General features: G+C 45.5%; 1 protein-coding gene and 1 long non-coding RNA gene across 8 annotated transcripts in view; one reads left to right on the top strand and one right to left on the bottom strand.

The window, feature by feature from the left end:
• The window catches only part of PRDM1 (PR/SET domain 1), a 105,405-nt gene extending 102,164 nt beyond the window's left edge, over window positions 1-3,241 (top strand). For all 6 annotated transcript variants that reach the window (XM_055713644.1, XM_005445729.4, XM_055713647.1 and 3 more), the window contains one exon: window positions 87-3,241. In XM_055713644.1, the coding sequence (XP_055569619.1) occupies window positions 87-662 (576 nt within the window). In that variant the 3' untranslated portion in view covers window positions 663-3,241. The remainder of the gene's footprint in view (window positions 1-86) is intronic.
• Window positions 1,586-19,131, bottom strand: LOC114017688 (uncharacterized). 2 transcript variants are annotated; one of them, XR_003562885.2, is made up of 3 exons: window positions 18,469-19,131; window positions 5,776-5,935; window positions 1,586-2,732 (listed from the first exon to the last, which is right to left on the bottom strand). It is a non-coding gene; the product is annotated as an uncharacterized LOC114017688 (long non-coding RNA). The 2 variants fall into 2 exon arrangements; XR_008732754.1 differs by lacking the exon at window positions 18,469-19,131 and adding an exon at window positions 11,086-12,712.
• Window positions 19,132-19,991: the final 860 nt, after the last annotated feature.

The following is a 19,991-nucleotide window of genomic DNA, read 5'->3' as shown; positions in this document are numbered from 1 at the left end:
CCTCCTAGGTGTCTGTGATTTAAACCATAAAATCCCCTCCCACTCATTCCCTGTTTCTCTGCTCTCTGCCACCCCCCCCGCATTAGGTTTGTCACAAGCGGTTCAGCAGCACCAGCAATCTCAAAACCCACCTGCGGCTCCACTCTGGAGAGAAGCCTTACCAGTGCAAGCTCTGCCCAGCCAAATTCACCCAGTTTGTGCACCTGAAGCTGCACAAGCGTCTCCACACCCGGGAACGTCCCCATAAATGCATCCACTGCCACAAGAGCTACATTCACCTCTGCAGCCTCCAGGTCCACCTGAAGGGCAACTGCCCCGTTGCCCCTGCCTCGGGCCTCTCCATGGAGGACCTGAATCGAATCAACGAGGAGATCGAGAAGTTCGACATCAGTGACAATGCCGACAAGTTGGAAGAAGTGGAGGACAATATCGACTTAACATCGATCGTGGAGAAGGATATACTGACCATGCTCAGGAGGGAAATGGAAGGAGCTAATCTGAAAGTATCTCTACAGAGGAACCTGGGAAATGGACTGCTCTCCTCAGGATGCAACCTTTACGAGTCGTCAGATATGTCAATTATGAAGTTGCCTCATGGTCACCCACTACCTCTGTTACCTGTAAAGGTCAAGCAAGAAACAGTTGAACCAATGGACCCTTAAGACTTTTTGGCAAAGTGATTTTTTTTTTTTATTTATGACTTGGCAAGTCAGGGTGCCTGTAGCAGTTGCTTGTACATAGTTTCAATGCTGCAAAGCAATCTTGGCTTACAGTAGTTTCCCTACGCTCTCCAGCTGAAAGAAGGAACTCCAAAGTTACTGTTTTCTCAGGGCATAAAAAGGGGCAAAGGACTCTACGTTGCCTCGCCAGTTACTAAAAGACAATCATCTATCCATAATTATTTTTTCAATGATAGTACTTCATAATTTATTATGCAATTAATCATTCTAAAAGCAATAATTAGGAAAATGTTTACAATGACTGGAAAATTCATTGTAATTTTTACTTTAAATGTTTTTATTTTTTGTTCTATGGCCATTCTTTGTAGATATGTTTTTCTGCACATCTGTTTTAAGAACCTAAGATCGGGGCTTCAGTAAATATGTTTTATGTACCAATGTCTTTTAAACAAATGTGGTTTTTCGTATTGCCAAAGTTGGACGTTTGACATACAGAATCCTAGATCTGTTGGTTTGAAAAAAATGCTGTGTACTTTTATGTACAAATCACCCCACTGGGAATTGAAAAGGGAAAAAAAAAACCCCGCAGAGTAGCAGCAAGCAGGGAAGAAACTGCTGTCCCTGCCTGCCGGAGGATAGGAGAGAGATTCTTCTATCTGCAGCTCTGTCCAGAGCAGATGTGGCACAGCAAACACCTACCTGCCATGGACAATACCACAGGTTGTTAGAAAACAGCTCTAGCCCCACACGTTGTCATGTGATGTTATGACCAAAGGAATGCATCAGCTTAAAGTGGCTTTTCCAAAATAGAATCTCACTTACGTTCTTTGTTTCTGAAAGCAGTTTAAAAGCAAACACACAAATATTCTTAATATTCTGCCTAAAAGGAAGTTTTTGGCAGGCTTCTTTCTTCTCTCTCTCTCTTTTTTTTTTTTTTTTTTTTTTTTTTTTTGGCCAGAGCCTTCCAGGGATAAAAAAAAAGATGGTAGGGATAAAAAAAAGATGGTCAGATTCCCTGAGAAAGAAGGGGTTCAGTTTTATTTGTATTTTTCACTCCCACTTTGCCTGGGTAAAAGTGGGTAATAGAGTCCTTTCCTGGCACATATTTTTTTTTCTTCCTTCCTGTACAACTCTCAGTATTTGTGTTTGTACATTTTGTGGTTAATTTAATTAAAGAAGAAAAGGGCATTGCAAAGTTGTTGAACAACAATTACCTCAGTGCTTGTGTCCAGTGGTGCAGACAATGCTGTTTTATCTAAACGCTTTGCTACTTAGAGAAGAAACCAAAATGTGCACAGGGAAAGATAGAATGCACGTCCTTTTATCTTTTTGTTTTGCTAAGCCCAAAGATGATATGGTGACGTTTGAGGTGTAGCAAAGAATACATGTATATTTATAGATATATTTATACCACTATACTATATATGTATATATATTTATACCACTTAAGTTGTGAGCCAAACCATGTAATAAAACCTATTTTTCATCTAAGTGTGAAAATCAAATGTTATCCAGTTTTGCATACTACCAATGACCTCAAAACCAGAAGGTTGTACGAAGGCATTTATCACTCGCAAGTATGCTTGCGTGGCTGTCCAGGGGAAGCCTGAACTTGCAGACAACCTGATGTGAATAACGTCACGTCACATCACCCACGCGTGGCGTCTCAGCAGATTTGGTGGGAACGACCCTGTTTGCAGAATGGGGGGGTCATCACTCCCCTGCTCTCTGGGCAGCGTGTACTGGGGGGGAAGGAACCGGGTGGTCAGTGAAAACACAGCCAGAAAACACAACTGAAGAAACTTGAGAGGCAGCCAGGTACCACCCACACACGGTGTGTTCGCAAAACGCAGTGAAGGGGGCAGGGGTAGTTGGGATGAGCCCCTGGTCTTGTTTTACCCTGCTGTTAACGAGCTGCACAGTCAATTCACGTAGCATCTCCCCTCCATGTACATCTTCTGTCTGGTTATACTTACAAATTTTAAGATGACCCACTTCAGCAATCCAGGATTTGGAGATTCTTTTTCTCAGCAAATTTCATTTTCATGCCTTCTGTTAAAAAACAAACAATCCTGAAATAATAAGTCTCTCAACACAGCTTTTGAAGGACTACAGTTCATTACATTTCCACTCCTGCAAATTGTGAGGCTGACATCTTTTAAATGTAGCAATAGTTCATAAATATAGTACTTACTTGTAGGATAAACCAAAGTATCACTACTCTGTCACTGGACACACACTTTTCCTATTATTTGCCTGTAGTGCTTTCTTGTATTTGATACAAATTTTACAAGAATTTATATGCATCAGCTTTAAGAATTGTTACTTCTCTTTACTGTTTCTCCCTTCCCTTAGACGTTTTACGTGTGAATGTAGCAACAATCAATCAACAGTGTTTTGGGGTTTTTTTTTTTGTCTCTCTCAAGAAAGACTCTGACCAAAGTTACCAGGCTTTTTACTTTGCTAGAACAACAAACTATCGTATGTTTACGTATTGGTTTACATCATTATTTATGTGCAAATTGTCAAATGTAAATTAAATATAAGTGTTCATTGCTTTACTGATGCTTCCCTTGTCTTCAATCTCTCTGCACTGACCGCATGCGCAGCCTCGTTGCGGGGCGTCTTCCCCTCCCAGCCGCAAACACGCGCAATGCCGAGGGCGATGATGTCTCCAACAATGCCGACTTCTGCCTTTGTGGGCTCTGATTTTCTGTGATTGAAAGTTGCAAACAGCAATGCCAGAGCCGAATACCCTGGCGCTGTTAATTACGGCGCTCTCGTCAGTTTTAGCCAATACCTCTTTTTTTTTTTAAAAAAAAAAGGATTTTTGTTCAAAAAGAATTTTCAGTGTTTTGATGGAAATCCTTGAATGCAGTCTGCCTCACAGATATATGATCAGGGTTCTCATTTACATTTTTCCAAATGATTGTCATTTCTGGCCTGAAACCCTAACCACTGGGACCACAATGACACACTCAAAAGTGTCAGCGTGAGACCACTTTGTCCTGTATCAGCGTGGTGGGAACTGCATTCAAAACAAATGTGGATCTGTTTTCACTGCTCACAAAGGAGATGCAAATGCAAACTAAATCCAGGAGAAGGTCAAGTGTCCGTTCCCCCCGCCTCGGCCCCCCAGCCAAAAAGTTAACAACAGGCCAGGATGCCCCAGAAAGCTAATACAACATTTGCTACTTCCATCATTTACTGTGAGATCTAAACCAGAGAGGCCATGTGCTGCCCTGCCCTACCTGAACGCTACAGAAATAATGTTCCTGCTCATATTGAGACACTCAGCACCATATGATGTTTTAAAAGTATTTCACTGTCCTCTTAAAAAATTCATTTAAACATCTGTCTCAAGAATTTGAAATACTGCCAACAGCGAACTGTGGAGTTAAGAAAACCAGAGCACTGTTGTCATAAACGTGCCAAATGCAGCATGTTATACTCCTATATTTGACAGAGCTATTGCTGTAATAATTTTTTAAAAAACACATAGGATAACCGTTACCGCTGTAAATCATACTTCATTACTTGGCAAAGCGTTATGTTGCACTGGAGAGTTATGTCCTGGGGACACTTGCAAGCTTTAGAAGATGTTTAATAAAACGTATTACATAAAAAGACAATGCACGTTATAGATCACAGCCTTGTGAGGCTGAGCCCGGCAGCTGCTGCGTTGGTTTCTGGCAGCCCCCAAGCCAGTCAGAAGCCACTGAAGGCGCATTTTGCAACCAGAAATACAGTGGGTTTCAGCCACGGCAGCACCACCACCACCAGGCCAGCTAACCGCAACAGCGTCAGCGAGGTGCGGGGTGGGGGAAGCTCCTTGTTTTGGGTGCTGCCATGAAACGCAGCAAGACCGTGCGCCCCCAGCACAGAGCCGCGGGCTGTCTGTGGGCAGGCCACCTGGATGTGTGAAAATGCTGGGGGACCAAGCGTGGTGTGCCCAGGAAGGCAACGTGCACTTTCCGCCCACAGCTTTGCCAGCTGAGCTGCTTTGCCATGGGATGGGGCAAATGACAGGTGAAAGACTCACACACGCACATTTAAGGAGGATCCTGCCCTTCTGGCTGATTTATAAAGTCTGGTGTCTCTCAGCTGGGTGCTGGGGGAGACACCGCTAATTCCCAGCATGGGCAATTATGACCTTGAGGTCAAAAAACGAAATATGTGACTCATCAAGGGGGTATGAGCCCTTCGGGTTCAAATCAGCAGCTGCCGGTGCACGGCTGCGTCCCAACATGCGTCCCGCGCTCCGTGTGGGATGGAGCCCAAAACCTTTGCTGTCGTTCAGAGGCATTATGTTACAGTGAGGGAAATAGTTGTGGCTGTAATTAAAGGCAGCCAGGAAACACTTGGCTAATTACTGCGTGAGCCAGGACTGAGTGGATGCGGTGTGGCCTAGGAATGTGCCCGTCATGGGGCAGGTATCTGCAAAATACGAGCTGTCACGGTGGCCTAAGAAAAACTCACCGACAGCACCAAGGGTTGCTGCCCTGGCACGGAGATGGAGGTCGCCCTCCTGTGCACCGGGTCAGGGAGAAGGCAACTGCCCGGGCTGGGATGTGGGGGGCACTGACGGAAATTTTGGCAACTTCAGCACTAACCAGTCCTGCCTGAAGAGCCGGAAAAAGTGACTTTTTGTCCAAGATGCAACACTTCCCAAAAACATGGCTATTTAATTTTTCATCAGATGCTGAAAAAGGACTATCCTGCAACCAGCGCGGCTGCTGCCATTCCCATTCTCATGAGCAGTACGTGGAAGTGCTGGCAAACAGCACATTCACACACCCATCAAGGTCGCATTTGCACTAACTGCAGTCAACAGCAGAAGGCTTGAGAGTTCCCAACATGCTGCGTGACATGCTTTTGCTCATTTTTAAAACAGGTTGGGGAAAATTTCCCAGCAATTCACAGTGGTGGCTGAAGGGGAGAGGAGCCGCTAATCCTCGCCAAGCCCCTGCAGCCTTGGTGCCTACTGTGGCTGCAAAGCTGTATTCTTGTCTTGTGCTAGAGGGGTCAGATGTCAATTGCTTAGAGATGCACACAAGCAGAACTTGCCTTCTGCTTCAAAACCAAGCCTCCTCACCTCCACCGTGACAGCTTGCAGCTTGGCACAAGTTGAACGGCACTCTGCGCAGGAAAACGTGGCACGGGGAAGATTTGATAATGCTTTCCACCTCCAGCCAACACGGGCTCAGCTGCTTCGGGCCTTTCAGCTCTGCAAACTTCAGGCTGTGCAAACTCACCTAGGAAAGGCAACTGAGATGTAACCCAGGCTGCTGACATGCTGTCTCAACCCGTGCTGATGTTGTCTTACCACTAGCTATAAAATTCTCCCCGGCATGCTCTCCTAGGGCAGGGCGATGCAGTCCTGTGCACCAGCCAAAACCCAGTGCCTGAACATCTGTCTCCTGGCACTTCAGAGGCACCTGCCAGCCATCACATCTGGGCCCAAACCGCTTTCCGGAGCTGGGGGTTAAACAGCCTGGCTGCCACAAGAGGTAAGCCAGGGCCCCAAGCAGATACCCAGTAGTGGGGCAAGGAGCTGCAGTCACTGGGCAGGTGGCACACTTCCCTAGGACAAGACCCTCCCTGGCAGGGACCCCCTGCAGCTGGCAGGGGAGAAACTGGTGCAGCGCATGCACGAAGTTCTGCTCCTTTTTGATGCCAGGGCTTGGGGCAGAAACCTGCGAGCAGAAACCCAGAGCACAGGGATGGGTGGCACTGGTGTGTGTATTGGGCACAGATCTCTAAAAAGAGATGCCCAGCCCTCCAGGAAAGGGAGATGGGCACTCAGAGCTCACCCTGCCCCATGAACCAGTGGCCAGGCACCTTGGTGGCACACAGGTGCAGTGGCCCTTCCCTCCTCCTTCCCCAGCTGCACAAGCAGGAGATGGTTGGGATGCCAAACCACTTAGGTAGGTGTGACCAAATAGCCCTACTGAAAGGAGCCAAACCAGTATGACTTCCTTATTGTGCAATGATTAATAAAGGCTTTCGGCTCTTTTTTTTCCATTAATTGTGAATAGGCAAGTCCTTGATCATTTCCTTATCCAAGAACCGAGTGAGATTCCTTACAGCATTCCTGCCCCAAAGAGAAGTGATCCCTGCAATATTGAAACCATGCACAGCAAAATCAAAGGCTGAAAACCTCTTTTCCGGCTCGCCCCTGTTGAGGGCAGGCATCACCACATGATACCAGGCTTAGGGTTCGGGGGACTCCAACATGCCTGCCTTTGCCGGTTGAGTTTTACACGGTAAATCCTAATGCAAATGAGCAACGCGGAGAGTAGCTTTTGGGCAGGAAGAAGAGTGCGGCAAGCAGCAGTCTGTATGGGATGGTTTAGATATTATAGTCTCGGTTCCCAGCTTCCCCACAGCTCTCCTATGGCAAAACTTTCTGTGTGAGAACTGTCCCTCTGTGAACCACAGGGGACATTTGCTTTCCCTTGTCCTTAAGTTTACCTTGTGTATTCAAATGACCTTGTTTTTTTAAAGGACAGGTCCTGGTCCTGTGCATCTTCACAGGCAAGGTCTGCTCTTCTTGTCAGCCTTGAAGCCCTGTGCAGAGATATTTCAGTAAGCAGGGAAGGTTTGGTTTCTTCTGGTTGCGCTGGGGCCGAGTTGCCAGGTGGGGACCCAGTTAACCAGGCTGGGTGGCAGCCCTGAGAGGCCTCACTTTACTTGCAACTGGTCATGAAAGAAACAAAAGTTAAAAATATTGTAGAAACTGCAACCAGGTGTGAAAGGGAGCAAGAATACATGAAAAGTGAAGATTAGCCTTTTTAATAAGCTGTCACAAGTTAGTTGGGTGTTTAGGAGGGGACACAGGCTGGCGCCTATAGTCATTCAGAGAAGATTTTGTGTGTGTGTGTGCGCGCGCGTGTGCGTGTTTTTAATGAGACCAGAGGCTGCAGAACAGGGCTCCTTTTCTAACCTATATTGCAGCAATTTGTGCATGTCTGTAGCTGTGGGTGTTATGTGCTCTCTACTCCGAGTGGTAAGTTTCAGTTTGATTCTGCTCTCGAGAGCTGTGGGGACAGTTTGCACTCGCCTTATCAACGCAGAATCCAAACACCCTCACAGTGCGCCCAGCCCCCTGACACTGCAAACTGAGAAAATATGCTTTAAGCACAGGAAAGCGAGTGAGGTGACGACCGGATGGCTTTTTATCACCAGAGCATCCCAATCTCCCAAAATACTCATACCCCAATCAGCGGAGCAATAAGCTGCTTTGAGAGCCACATCAGCGGCACCACCCTGAGAGGCCTCAGCTGGGACCCTGGGGAGCGGAGCCAGGACCCCGGAGCTGGGGCTCCTTTCCTACATCTCCATTGCCCCAGACCCCTGCACCGCCTCCTCTAGCTCTTTGCACCAGTGCCCCAGCACTGGGGGCCTGGCCTGGACGCTGCAAACCGGACAGTCGCAGGAGGTGCTTGCCTGCCCCCATTCCTCCCTGGGCTGGCCCTGAGCAAGCCTGGCCACTAGCCACTGACTGAAATTGTGCCCATGGCAGCAAGGAAATGGCAGGGCAGGTACTTCCATGGCCCTCGCGAAGCAGATCTAGTTTGGCTGCAAAGACTCGTGATCTCAACAGTAACCCCTGTGCCCAGCCATGCATCTGATTTCCAAATGAGTGTTGCTATCTTTACACCTGTTTGCTAAAAACATCTGTCTTTTGGACTACACACCAATGCCTGTGCTGCCTGTCCTGCTGTCCCCAGATGGGCTGTGTCCCCTGATCCCTGTGCCTCCCCTGCCTGGGGGTCCTGTGTGGCCACCGGCCCCACAGCAGAAGCCCTGGTGTTCCATCACCCTGAAAAAAGCCTGCTCCCTGCAGAGACACCCCACAGCAGCCTCAGCAGTCGCTGCTGAAATCTGAAGAAAAGTGCCCCCTGAATTTGGAGCCATTTGGGAGGAATTCAGCACACTTTCCTTGGGACACAAGTTCTACTCACCCTCCTCGGGTGCTGTGGGCTGCTGTTCACTGGGAGCCTTGTTCGTAAAATACCTGAATGTTTCTCAGATGAAATTATGACCTACATAGCAGCTAAGAGCAACATTCAGATTTCCTCCCTCCCTCGGATCTGCTTGAGGTTTTTAATCCCCCCACGCCACCCCACCCCCAGATACAACATTGAGGAATGACTGCGGTGTTTGCTGCACAGTCACCTGTCTTGCTTGAGCTCAAAAAGGAGCCCAGAAGACAAGGTGGAACAGTGGCTGCAGGTACTACAAGTGGTCCAGGCTCCTCCAGGGAAGAGGCAACATGGCATGGGCCCTTCTGCTCTCTAGGGCAGGATTATCCTTATTCTGCTAGCGAGCACCCAACAGAGAAGCAGGCTGACGACCAAAGGGTGCAGACCATACTGGAGGCACAGTGCTCTCCAATTTTGGTCAAAAGCACAGTTACTTGTCCAAATTAAGGAGTCCAGAAAACAAGGGCCCTCCCTGACCTTCAAACCCATTCTCCTGAAGCAGAACACACCCCTGCAAAACACTCTAAGAGCCTTGTTAGACACGACCACCCTAAACCTCAGTCCTTTGCTGCTGGCCTCCTGCCTGCTAACTTCCTCCTGTGCCCATTAGCCACAAGAGAACACAACTCCATGTGAGTCTGACGTCAAAAACACATTCAGGGGTGGATGGACCTAGCCACAGAGTTCAGCTACAAGTTCTCATTCCCCCCTCAGATTTGGGGTATTTAAGTCTGGGAATACCTGTTGATGCCATTCCTAATGCATTTCTTTTTTTATTACTATTTTAAAATAATTAATTTTCTATGTAATTGTTTAGACCAATCTAAACACTACAGCAGTGATGTGCATCTACACAGGGGAATATACCCAAGTTTAAGCTTATCTAACAATGGAGATTTAAAGACAGACTTCGTTTTATCTAGAAATTTCAGTACTGCAAGGCCAGAGATAAGTTTTGCAGCAAGGACAGGAACCCAGGAGTCAAGATGACTTGGTCCTGGTTTTGGTATCTCCACTGACTGGTAGCGAGGTCTGGAACAATCCAGTTGACCGTCCCATACAACACCCGATTCATTTGTAGAATAGGTACAAGACTTGTGCAAGTTGTGGTGTAAGACTAATATTTGTACCTTCTTTTGAGATCCTCAGATATGTAACAGCACGTATTTTTGTTGTTCATAGACAGAACAAGTTGCTTATGATCTGCAATATTTAGAAGTCCTCCCTTAGAAGGGCTACGACTACCCTAAACGCAACAAAAAAAACCTCTCTCTGCCCCAAGGAGCTTACAAACAAAGCACTATTAAAAACCAAAAAAACCCCACAGCGTCTAGGTGCAGAGCTTAAATTTCCATTTTCTCTTAGCATTTTCCCACGAGGGGATAGCATGTGAGAGCACACAACAGAGAGTCAGATCACACCCGGTTCGGTTGCTCTGGCATGCCATTTGGCAATACAAGAATGACATAAATTAAAGTGAAACCTCTTCACCTCAGCGTAAGTGAAAATGTGAAAAGCAAGGGGGGTGAGGAGGAAGGGGGGATATTGATCCGTATCTACTCAACAGTCAGACCAGTGGTGTGGTGGCAACAAAAGATGTGCCATTGCTTTTTCAGTAACTAATAATCTATAGAGAACCATTTCCTTTTCTACTGTTAAGATAACACATTCACCACCTCAGCTGCATGCAAATAATTTGTGCCTCTGCTTAACTAATTGACCTCTCTGGTGCAGACAGAAGGGCAGAAACCTCCCACCAGCATCGACTGATGTGCAACACTGAAAAAGGAGCCAGCTCACCCAGAACTTTCTGAAATGTTTATATTGCTAGAGGACAACTGCACCAAACGCTCTGCAAGAGAGACATGGCTTCATGAGATTAAATGGATTATTTTTGCTGGTCTTCGGTCCTGCCTCGGATCCACATGTGGGTTGCAGGCTGGAACTGACATTATTCGAAGAAAAGCATTTGATATCTCTGCACATAGACCACAGCTGGTCAACAACTCATCCCAGATTTAAACACAATATATTAGCTCTCATCTGTTGCCAGAAATATTACACACTATTAAAAGCCCGGGCCCCCAGAAGTGTGCTGAAACTGAGTGGGCCTTCACTTCACATTGCTTGAAAACAAACAGGTATCAGGCTGGACATGTGTCTGTATCTGATGGAAACCTTGTTCTAATCAAAAAGCTCATGCTACTTTCACTCACTCGCATACGCACACCTCTCTCCCTGCATTAACACAGTGCAAGCAAGGTTGCAATGTCAAGCACCAAGAAGTTATGAAATGCCAGAATTAATTAAGCTTGTCCACACATAAGCTTCAAGAGCAGCCCTTGCTCACAGGTTCACACACTGGTTTTCCTGCGGGACTTCTATTTCACTCAGCCCGCAAGACGGGAGATGCTCACCCTGTGTGGGAACAGGCAGGGATGCCTTCCTTCTCCTCCCACCTCTCCCACCTCCATTTCTGGCCACATGACTCTGGCCTTTGTGCTCCTGCCCTGCTCTCCAGTTGGGGCCGGTTGCATCTCATTGCTTTTGGTGGGTTCATCAGGAGGATGACTGAAGGCTTCACCTGTATCACTCAACATCCACGCAGAAGAGGAAGGTGGTATCCCTATGCAGGCAGAAAATGAAACAAAATACAGGAGTTGCAAGTCAAATACTCTCTTTGGGCGCACAGACTTTTCAGGGCAGTTTATCCCAAGTGAAGCGTCACTTGACTGTAGCATAGCTCATCCTAATTTCAGGGGTCACTGGGAATCCTCAGCGCCTTCAAATCAAGCACCTAAAACCACAGAGTACCGTACTTCACAGCCTGTGAAAACTTGGATTAAGTGACATGCTCCGTGCTATGAACAACTCCTTGGAAACGTGTTTCCCCCAGGTAGTACCCAGCTCCCTGGCCAAGACGGACCCTCCACCTACCCCACTCCTTTCAACAAAGACCACCACCAAGGTGTAGGGTTTACAGATTAGAGCCTCCTTCGGTTTCCAAAGCCAAGGGCCATAGGGTAAGGTAACACGCATCCCGTAAAGACCATGTCATTACACACATCCATAGGGGCCTGACTCAGCCTCAGTTCTGGCTTTTCTCAAACCCTGAGTGCCTGAGCTGTTCTCACAGGCTGCCTGGACAAGCTCCTGGGTTTTGAAAAGCACACAGGCCAGAGAGATGTGTCCCTTTCTGTGGCTGGCCTGCAGTATGTCAGTACGGCGCAGCAGGATTGGTGTTTTCCATGAAACAAGCTACCAGCTCTGCTGGCTGTGGCACTGCTGCCAGGAACAGCCCGTCACCCTTTATGTAGACTAGCACGGGTGTGTGGTGAGCCCCATGCCCTTTCTCGCCGTCCCTTTTACCTTTCTCATTCTTCCCTTCCCTGTGCTCAGTCCCATCCTCTTGCCTTCTTGGTGAGCACCCCCAGGGCTCTCAGCTCCCTGCTAGCTAGCCACAGGGGAAGGTGGCCACCGGCTTCTCCAGTCTCTCCAGAGGGAGACTTCCTGGTGGATGGAAGTAGTGAAACACCACCTTTTCCTTGGAAAACCCAGTGCCTCCTAAGCAAAGGGACCTGCGCAACAAAGGGCAAGGGTGAGATGAAACACTAAGAGAAGGAAAAGAGAAAAAAAAGGGAAGAACATCTTTTCATAGTCCGTAGATGCAAAGTGAAACTATTTTGATAGATTCAGCTTTCCCATGTTGAAAGGCCCAGAGTTTCTCATTTCTGACTTTACTCTGAGGCATGAAATTTCACCCATGACTTAAACTATAACATTGACAATGCTTTGCGGCTCATCTGCTGCCACCCTGCCAAAGCTTACCTTGTGTTTTGCTGGGATGATACTGCCAAATTACTTCCTTTTTTAGTGTTTTCCTTATTTTGACACATCTTTCTTTGCTAATACTTCTCCCTGGAGCTGAAAATCTATTGATGTGGAACTGGTCCTCTTGTTAGTACACTGGCATCTCCATTACTGGATACAGGCAGCCAGAGAAGAAAACTGGGCCCACGCTAGCAAAGTGTCCCCTTTACTGGCAAGTGATCACTTGGATGCTGAGAAATTTGCTAAGCCGCTAATTTGCCCTCACCCTCCTCACAGGGACCACCTAGCTCAGCAGAGGGCAGATCCAGTTTGGCAGCCTGATTTTGGACGGTCTTCATAATACAACTCACATAGTGGATGTATAAATCATTGGTTTACACAGAAGCATTTTAAATGAAGAGAACTGTTTAAGCCTGATCTTATGAAAGCTCAGCCATGTGTTTGGCTTACTGAAGTTAGCTCAAAGACGTGATAGTTCTATATACTGCCTTTGAAAAGATGCAGTGGTTTTGCTCTATTCTGTTTTAGTAAAAGAATAATCTAGCCACAGAGATGAAGGAATCGGTAAATGTTTCAGTCTGGACCAGCCATCTTACAAAAGAAATGGTCTATGTCAATCAAGTTGCAGATGGCTTCAAAGAAGTGGATGACACTTAGTAGTTTGTACCATACAGGAAACAATCATGGATTAAAGATCTATTATTCTGGGATTACTGTGTGAATTTTCCTTGTAGCATTATGAAACGTTTCTGTTTCCCTGTTGATAGATCATCTTCTACAATGTCATCTAAATACAGAGTACCTCATCCACTCACTGTCACCATTGTTGCACCCTTTGATTAAGGGGGGATAAGAAGACAGATCAAAATAGAGGTAGCAGGTGATTGTACCACCTGTGAAATATTAATGTCTAATATGTTGTTTGCTAGAGTTGATGCTCAGGTACTTAAGATAAGTTTCCTGCTTTCTTCTCCTTCAAAACGATTTCTTCTTTATGATTGCTATATTATCTTGGTCAGTTTTGGTACTGACACGTGTAGGAGCCTGTATATACACTGCTGGGCTTCAGGGATAACTAATGCACCTCTCTAGAATGATTTTAAAAAGCCAGGAATGGGGAAGAACAAAAACAAAAGACAAACTCAATGCTTTGGAGACCTTTTGTCCTGGTACACACAGGAATTTTTTTGTGTTTGTCTCCTCGCCTGCTCTAAAGACAGAGGTGGCATTAATAACGCAGAGCACATACCTTTTCAAGCTCTCTTGCAGCTTTTAAAACATAGAGAGCAAATGGCAAATTTACCTTTCATCTCCTTTTGAAACTCAAGTTAGGCCTTATTGGTAACAAGTGAAATTAAACTGGTTGTTGCTGTTTAACTTCTCTGTGCTATTTCCTCACATGAATTAGTCATGACCAACTCTACTTGGCAGTTGTCCTCTCAAAAAACAGAACAGAGAAGGGTTAAGCACTCCCATACAATTTACCTAATAAATTTGTCATACCCCTTATATAGAGTTGTCCCTCCAGTTCTGCCTGTTCCCTAACATATCTGGCAGTTTGAACAATGTTGGCAATATTTGAGCAATTAGGCATTCCAAGTGGAAAGGTTAATATACCTTACCCTCAAATGCAGGGTGTGTTTTGTCTTGTGCCTTCAACCATCCTTGATGAGCATCGATTGCACAACAGTCATGAAGCAGGAAGGTCTTCTTTCAATTTCAGTATGGCCTAGATTGTTTTGGTTTAGCAAAAGGCCAGTAGCCCAATAGCTATGATGAGACAAACACGCATTGACTTGGGTGCTATTGAGGCAGATCACAAAGAGGGGACTTCATTGCTGTTAACACTTTCCGGGTGTTAAATGCTTTGGTCACACTAGCACTGGTGCAAAACCAGGTAAAAGATAACCCATAAAAGAAACCCCTCTGATGGAGCCTGCATTAGGACTGGTCAAGGAGATATGACATTTGTGGTTTATTTCCCCCTCTTTTGGTTGAGCAGCATTGGCATCTCAGTTTCTTTTTTGGCCAGTTCTCGGAGACAGCACTTTGTGGTCCAAGTCTGGCAGATAGCTCTGGGGAGGAGCGGGCAGGGCTGCAGAAGTCCTGCAGCCTTGTGCTGGGCAGGACCTGCAAGACCACAGTCCACCAGGACAGAGACAAAACCACTTCCCAAGCCAGCCAGCCCAGGAGACAACATCCTCAGCCCAAACCTTTGCTGAGGTTGAACAGCCAGTGCAAATTGCAAATGACAGTACCACAGAGGAGCACCCCAGGTCGCCAGGAGGCCAGCAGCTGCCAGACCGGCTTCCACAGCCCTCCTCCACCAACAGCAGGGCACACCCAGTGGCCAGCCTGCCCGCCCTGCCCAGCAGGGATGCTTGGCTGCATAGTCAGGACCTGGCTTAAGTAAGAAAAAAAACAGGTCTAAGCAGCAGAGAAGGAAAGTTTGCAGGTCACAGCCACCACCGGTGCCGATCCACCCTGAGCCTGCTCAGGAGGTCCGGAGTGCTGGTGGGCAAAGGAGGTCAGGTCCAAGATGCCCGGTACATGCCCCCCCTCCTGTGAGACCTGAACGGGTCTGAATGACCCAACCTGTGCTTGGGTGCTCCTGCAGGGCTCCACATGCGCACGAGGGTCTCTCATGTGGAATCCCTGTACCAGTAAAAACTGCTGAGAATTGGGTATCAGCTCAGCCTCTCCACTTGTGGCTGGTGGTATTTTCCTGGCTGGGCTGATGTTGATGTTTGTAATGAAGCTTTGGCAGAGAAAGAGAGACATGTTGTAACCATTAGCAGACTTTGCATTTAGAATTTATCTCGGGAAAGGACAAAGGATAATTCAGCTCGATGGGGTTTTTGTGCAAGATTGGGTCTACACTTTCTATTGTAATATCAGTCCTGGTCTTCACCATTCTCTTCCTCTGACCCAGAAAAAGTTGTTCGTGAAAATAGTGTTAGTTAGAAAATAGTGGAACTGGTAAGTCATTACAAGCACATGTGTGTCTCATTATACATCAGTTTGGTTTCACTATATATTTTACACTATGTAACATAAATTTCACTATGCACCACAAGTATTTCAATATGTGATAGTCAGAAAGTGGCAGTTTACACTAAAAGTTTCAGTATGTGGTAGGATATTTCAAATACTATAAATTCTCCTTTTAAATGAAATGCACTGTGTAGATTAGTAAGAAATGCAGTGTTTTAGTTCACCCAATGTGGTTTTCTTTCAGAACAGTATTTAGTACTGTGCTGTTCAATTGCCATGTTTATTTTAATCATACATATTAATGGATGATTAAGTGAAAATTCATTAAACATACCACATAGGATCCAGGCAAACCTGAGTTCTGTTTCTTAAATCTTTTATCTCAACTCAGCTTATACCATATTAACAAACACATTATATTTACAAAGACTATATTAATGAACAACATAAGCTTCCTGTGTGAGGCCTGTTACTGGCCTGTTGACTTTTTAAAAACAAATTCTCCTTGAGCAAGTAAAGTCTGAGGGACCTGAAATCCCCTGTAAGGGTGAATCACTAAAGCAATGAGCAGGCATATCAAGGGTCTGCACTGACCCCCGTTTATTGCAGATGATCACCATTTCAGTTGCAGCCAGCAGCAGAGGAATCTGCACTGCCAGCACAGTGCTGCTAATCATGGCTTTAAATCTCTTGATCAGTTGGTCATACAAGTATCATGTTAATCAGGCCTTTTGCTAGCAAACTCTGTTGCAGTTGCTAAAAAGGGGTATTCACTGTGATACTACTACACCAAAAAGCTCTGTCATATATTAAAATTACCAGGTCATAGTATTTTCACATGTGATGTCCTTCAGTGCCAGAGGGTATAGATTACCTTGGAAATATACTTGCCATGAACCAAGACCATATCAAAAACAATCAACATAGCGTAGTAAAGCCAAGGCACAGCAAAGCAATTTCCCCATATCCATCAGAAATGCAGAAAGAAGAAAAAACATTAGGCTAAATTTGGTTAAGAGTTCTCCCTCATTCTCATCTCCTCTAAACACAAGCTACACCAAGAACAGCTCCATGCAAAGTTCTATGTTATTCAGAAAAGAGCCTCAGCAGAGACAACGGGGCAATGCTGAACTCCAGCCCAAGAGAGAAACATCAGCCAGTTATCTCTGCTCTGGCTTCTGCCCCTCAAGATATAATCACACAGATAATTTCCCAGCAATTTTTAACGGATAATTTCAAAGTACTAATGACCTGTACTGAAGTTCAGTGTATAGAAGAACTGGAGGCCTCATCTACCCTGTCTCGCACTCCTAAGACAAGGGTGACCCTGCACTGGCGTGACTCTGGACAAGCCACTTAGAGAGTTACAAAGGTCCTGGATTAATTAGAAACTGGGTCTTTTAACATAACTCCTTGCTCCATCACAGGCCTAGCAGCCCTCATTGGCTCCCTGCCAAATAGTTCAAGCACCTATTAACCAAGGAAAAGATAAAGAAGCTTGGGTTCTAACATGCTGGATTTCAGCCCAGTGGTTTCAAATCTCCTAACCTGCAAGAGCAGCTTATCTGTGTTTGGAGGTCAAAGACCTTAACAGAGCCCTGTTAATAGGTGCATGCTGGCACAAACTCAAACATTTGGCTCTTCAGTTTACAGCAATTCCTTGGTTTCTTACAAGTGGGGCAAAAAGGGCCACCAAAGTGGCCAGTGACACTCCTGGGGATGGCCTGAGTCTTCTTATGCTAATTTATTTGGCAAAATGAGTGCTTCCTTAGCTCACAGGAGCTGGAACCAAATGCATCCAGTACAAGGCTTGGCTATCCTACTCTTCCAAAATATAAACCCAAGACCCACGGTACTCCTTGTTTGTAGCCTCCACTGACCATAAAAAACAGATTGTGCCCCAGACACATCACAAAGCAAGCTTACGAGCTGTGTCAGGTATTTCCCAGGGACTGCGTTGGAGGAAACGGGAATGTTTGTGTCAGACGTGAGGCATGGGGACAGCCTGGAGAGCAGCGATTACTGCTTTCATCCCAGACGGGGGCTGGGTGCGATGGGTGCTGCATTCCTGTGCCTAGCCTAAACCCTTGAACCATGAGTTTCCTCATGTGCCTCCTCCAAGGAAGCTTGAAAGCAGCCCTGCTGTCTGCCAGAGCATCCCTGCATCAGACCAGATAAAACATGGGCTCATCTCTGCATTCAATAGGATATTCGGGATGAAATAAAGCTAGTGTTTTTAAGTGCATGTCTGCTTTCCAGCAGGACCAAACCTGAGCTGTTCCAGTTTAAGAAATGGAGAAGCAGCAAAGTTCAAACTTTCCCCTGTTCACTTACTCCTGTGTTAGATCTGGGCTGAGATACATATAAAACAATATATTTATGTCCTAGATTCCACTGCCGATACTGACAACAAAAGCTATATTACAATGATTTTCCTGTAGTCAGGTTGCTAGTCCAACAAGTTTTGGTAGGAGGGAAATACATTACGCACATCCTCCAAGTCCCCTCCTCAGGACTGTCAGGCTATAATTTTAGCTTACTCTTATTACTGATCATGTATAATTGTTGTTGAGACATCCTTCAGCCAACAGGAAAGTTACATTATCTAAGCTTTGCATTACTTTCACTAACTCATCTTGTCCAAAGTTTTTAGTATTTCTTGACTGAAAAGGCAGAATAGCAACAAAAGTTCACAAAACTCACACCAACTCATTTATCAAATCCAAGCCTTTTCATTTGACCAGTTAAGTTTCACCTGTAAGCTAAACCACATGATTTCAGGAAAAGAAGTTGCAGCGCAGTTTGGAGTATTTGCTATTGTGATTTCAGAAACAGCTGGCATTGGCTTGAAGACCGCAGTTTCATGTGTACTAGTAACATTTAACAAAGGACTTTTCCATCTTTGCTGACTGAAGTAGGACTATTTGCAGCATACAATTAATCTGTTAGTTTCTGTTGTTTTGAATGTGACCTACCTTTTTTCCTCTTCATTCAACTATGGCTGAAGCTAACATCTCTTTGTCAAAATCCTTCCGTTTTGAATCAATGTATCTCCATCTATGCAAATCTGAGAGGGAAAATGCTCACAATAGTTCATATTCCTGATTGCTGAAATATTCCTGTGGCATCTCTCTGCCATGTTCATATTTTCAGACACCTCTCTGTTTGAAGTCAACTTCCACAGGTTTTCACACAGAAAATTTTCATCAGCCTCAGTCCTTCCAGCTTTAGCAGTAAAACATCATCATCAGCATGCAATAGGCAAGAATCTTGCAAAGTGACACCTTAAAGGAAAAAAATTGATAAAAAGGTTGTCTTGGCATGGTGTGAAAATTTTCCACATCACACAGCTTCTGCTGATTTTCTTCAAAACAGCCTTCCCTTCTTTTCTAAAAAGAACAAGTATTGATTCTTCTTTTAGCTCTGATTCATAGCAACTGAAGATTTCACCAACATAGCACAGCAGTAGTATTCTGCTGATCTTCGGGAAGGAAAAAGACCAATTAGACCAAACTTGCTCATTCATTGCTGCAAGTCCCTGCCTCTAACCAATGTTCTCTTCGGGACAGGGACATCAGCTTTGCTGGTAAGATTGATTGAGGGTTTTAATGGGAAAAAGGCCTCTCCTCAATGTTCATACTGTGGCTTTTATGCTGTGAGACATAAAACAACTGCAAAATTCAGCATCTGTTGAGTTCCACCTGTGTGGACAGGGAAGCATTTCCCTGCTCTTTAATTAGGGTTTGCAATATTGTTTACAAGGACACCAAAATCTCCAGCTTTCACAGGCAAAATGCTCCACAAATACAGGTGAAAGCCACGAAGGAGACTCAGTGCTCACTTTTGTATCTTAAGCTTAAGATGGCCAAATGAAAAGAAACAGCCTGCCGATTTAAAGGAATGCTGTGGGAAGTCCTCTGCAGTAGCACAATACATTCTACCTTCTGGACAACCGCAGAAAATTAACAGATCCCTTGTTTAATGCTGGATTTCTCTACCTAGATGCCTGCTGGTTCTTATTTCCTGTAAGCATAGGTTAACACAGATTTCATTCTACCAAGTAGCAGAAAACAGTGGTCAAAAAGAGGGCAGCACAATCAGCAGTTGTCTTCTGAAGTTGGCATATATAACCATTGCCTCATGTTTTATTTTTTAATTTTTAAATTTTCACATGCCATTATTTTCACACAGCTGGCAGATCCAAAGAGTTGGAGAGGAACAGACCAAATCCAAATAATTCCTTACATGCACAAGCATCAGCAGGTGCTGCAATCCCAGAATGTCTCTAGGAAACTCCAGAGCTGGGGAAGTTTTCTGCTACATGGGGGTTGTGCCTGGGATTAGGCACTGAGGCACAGCCTTTGGAAAGGACACTGCTCAAAAGGCACAAACCAGTGCTGATGTAAAGGAACCTCACTGGTTCAGACAAGCCCCAGGTCATCATGGCCCATGCAAAAACCAATCATTACAAGCAAAAGTACTCTGAATTCATTCTCAA

Source organism: Falco cherrug, chromosome 6 (genome assembly GCF_023634085.1).
Source record: "Falco cherrug isolate bFalChe1 chromosome 6, bFalChe1.pri, whole genome shotgun sequence".
Lineage (NCBI taxonomy): Eukaryota > Metazoa > Chordata > Aves > Falconiformes > Falconidae > Falco > Falco cherrug.
This window is presented reverse-complemented; position numbering and strand designations above follow the sequence as displayed.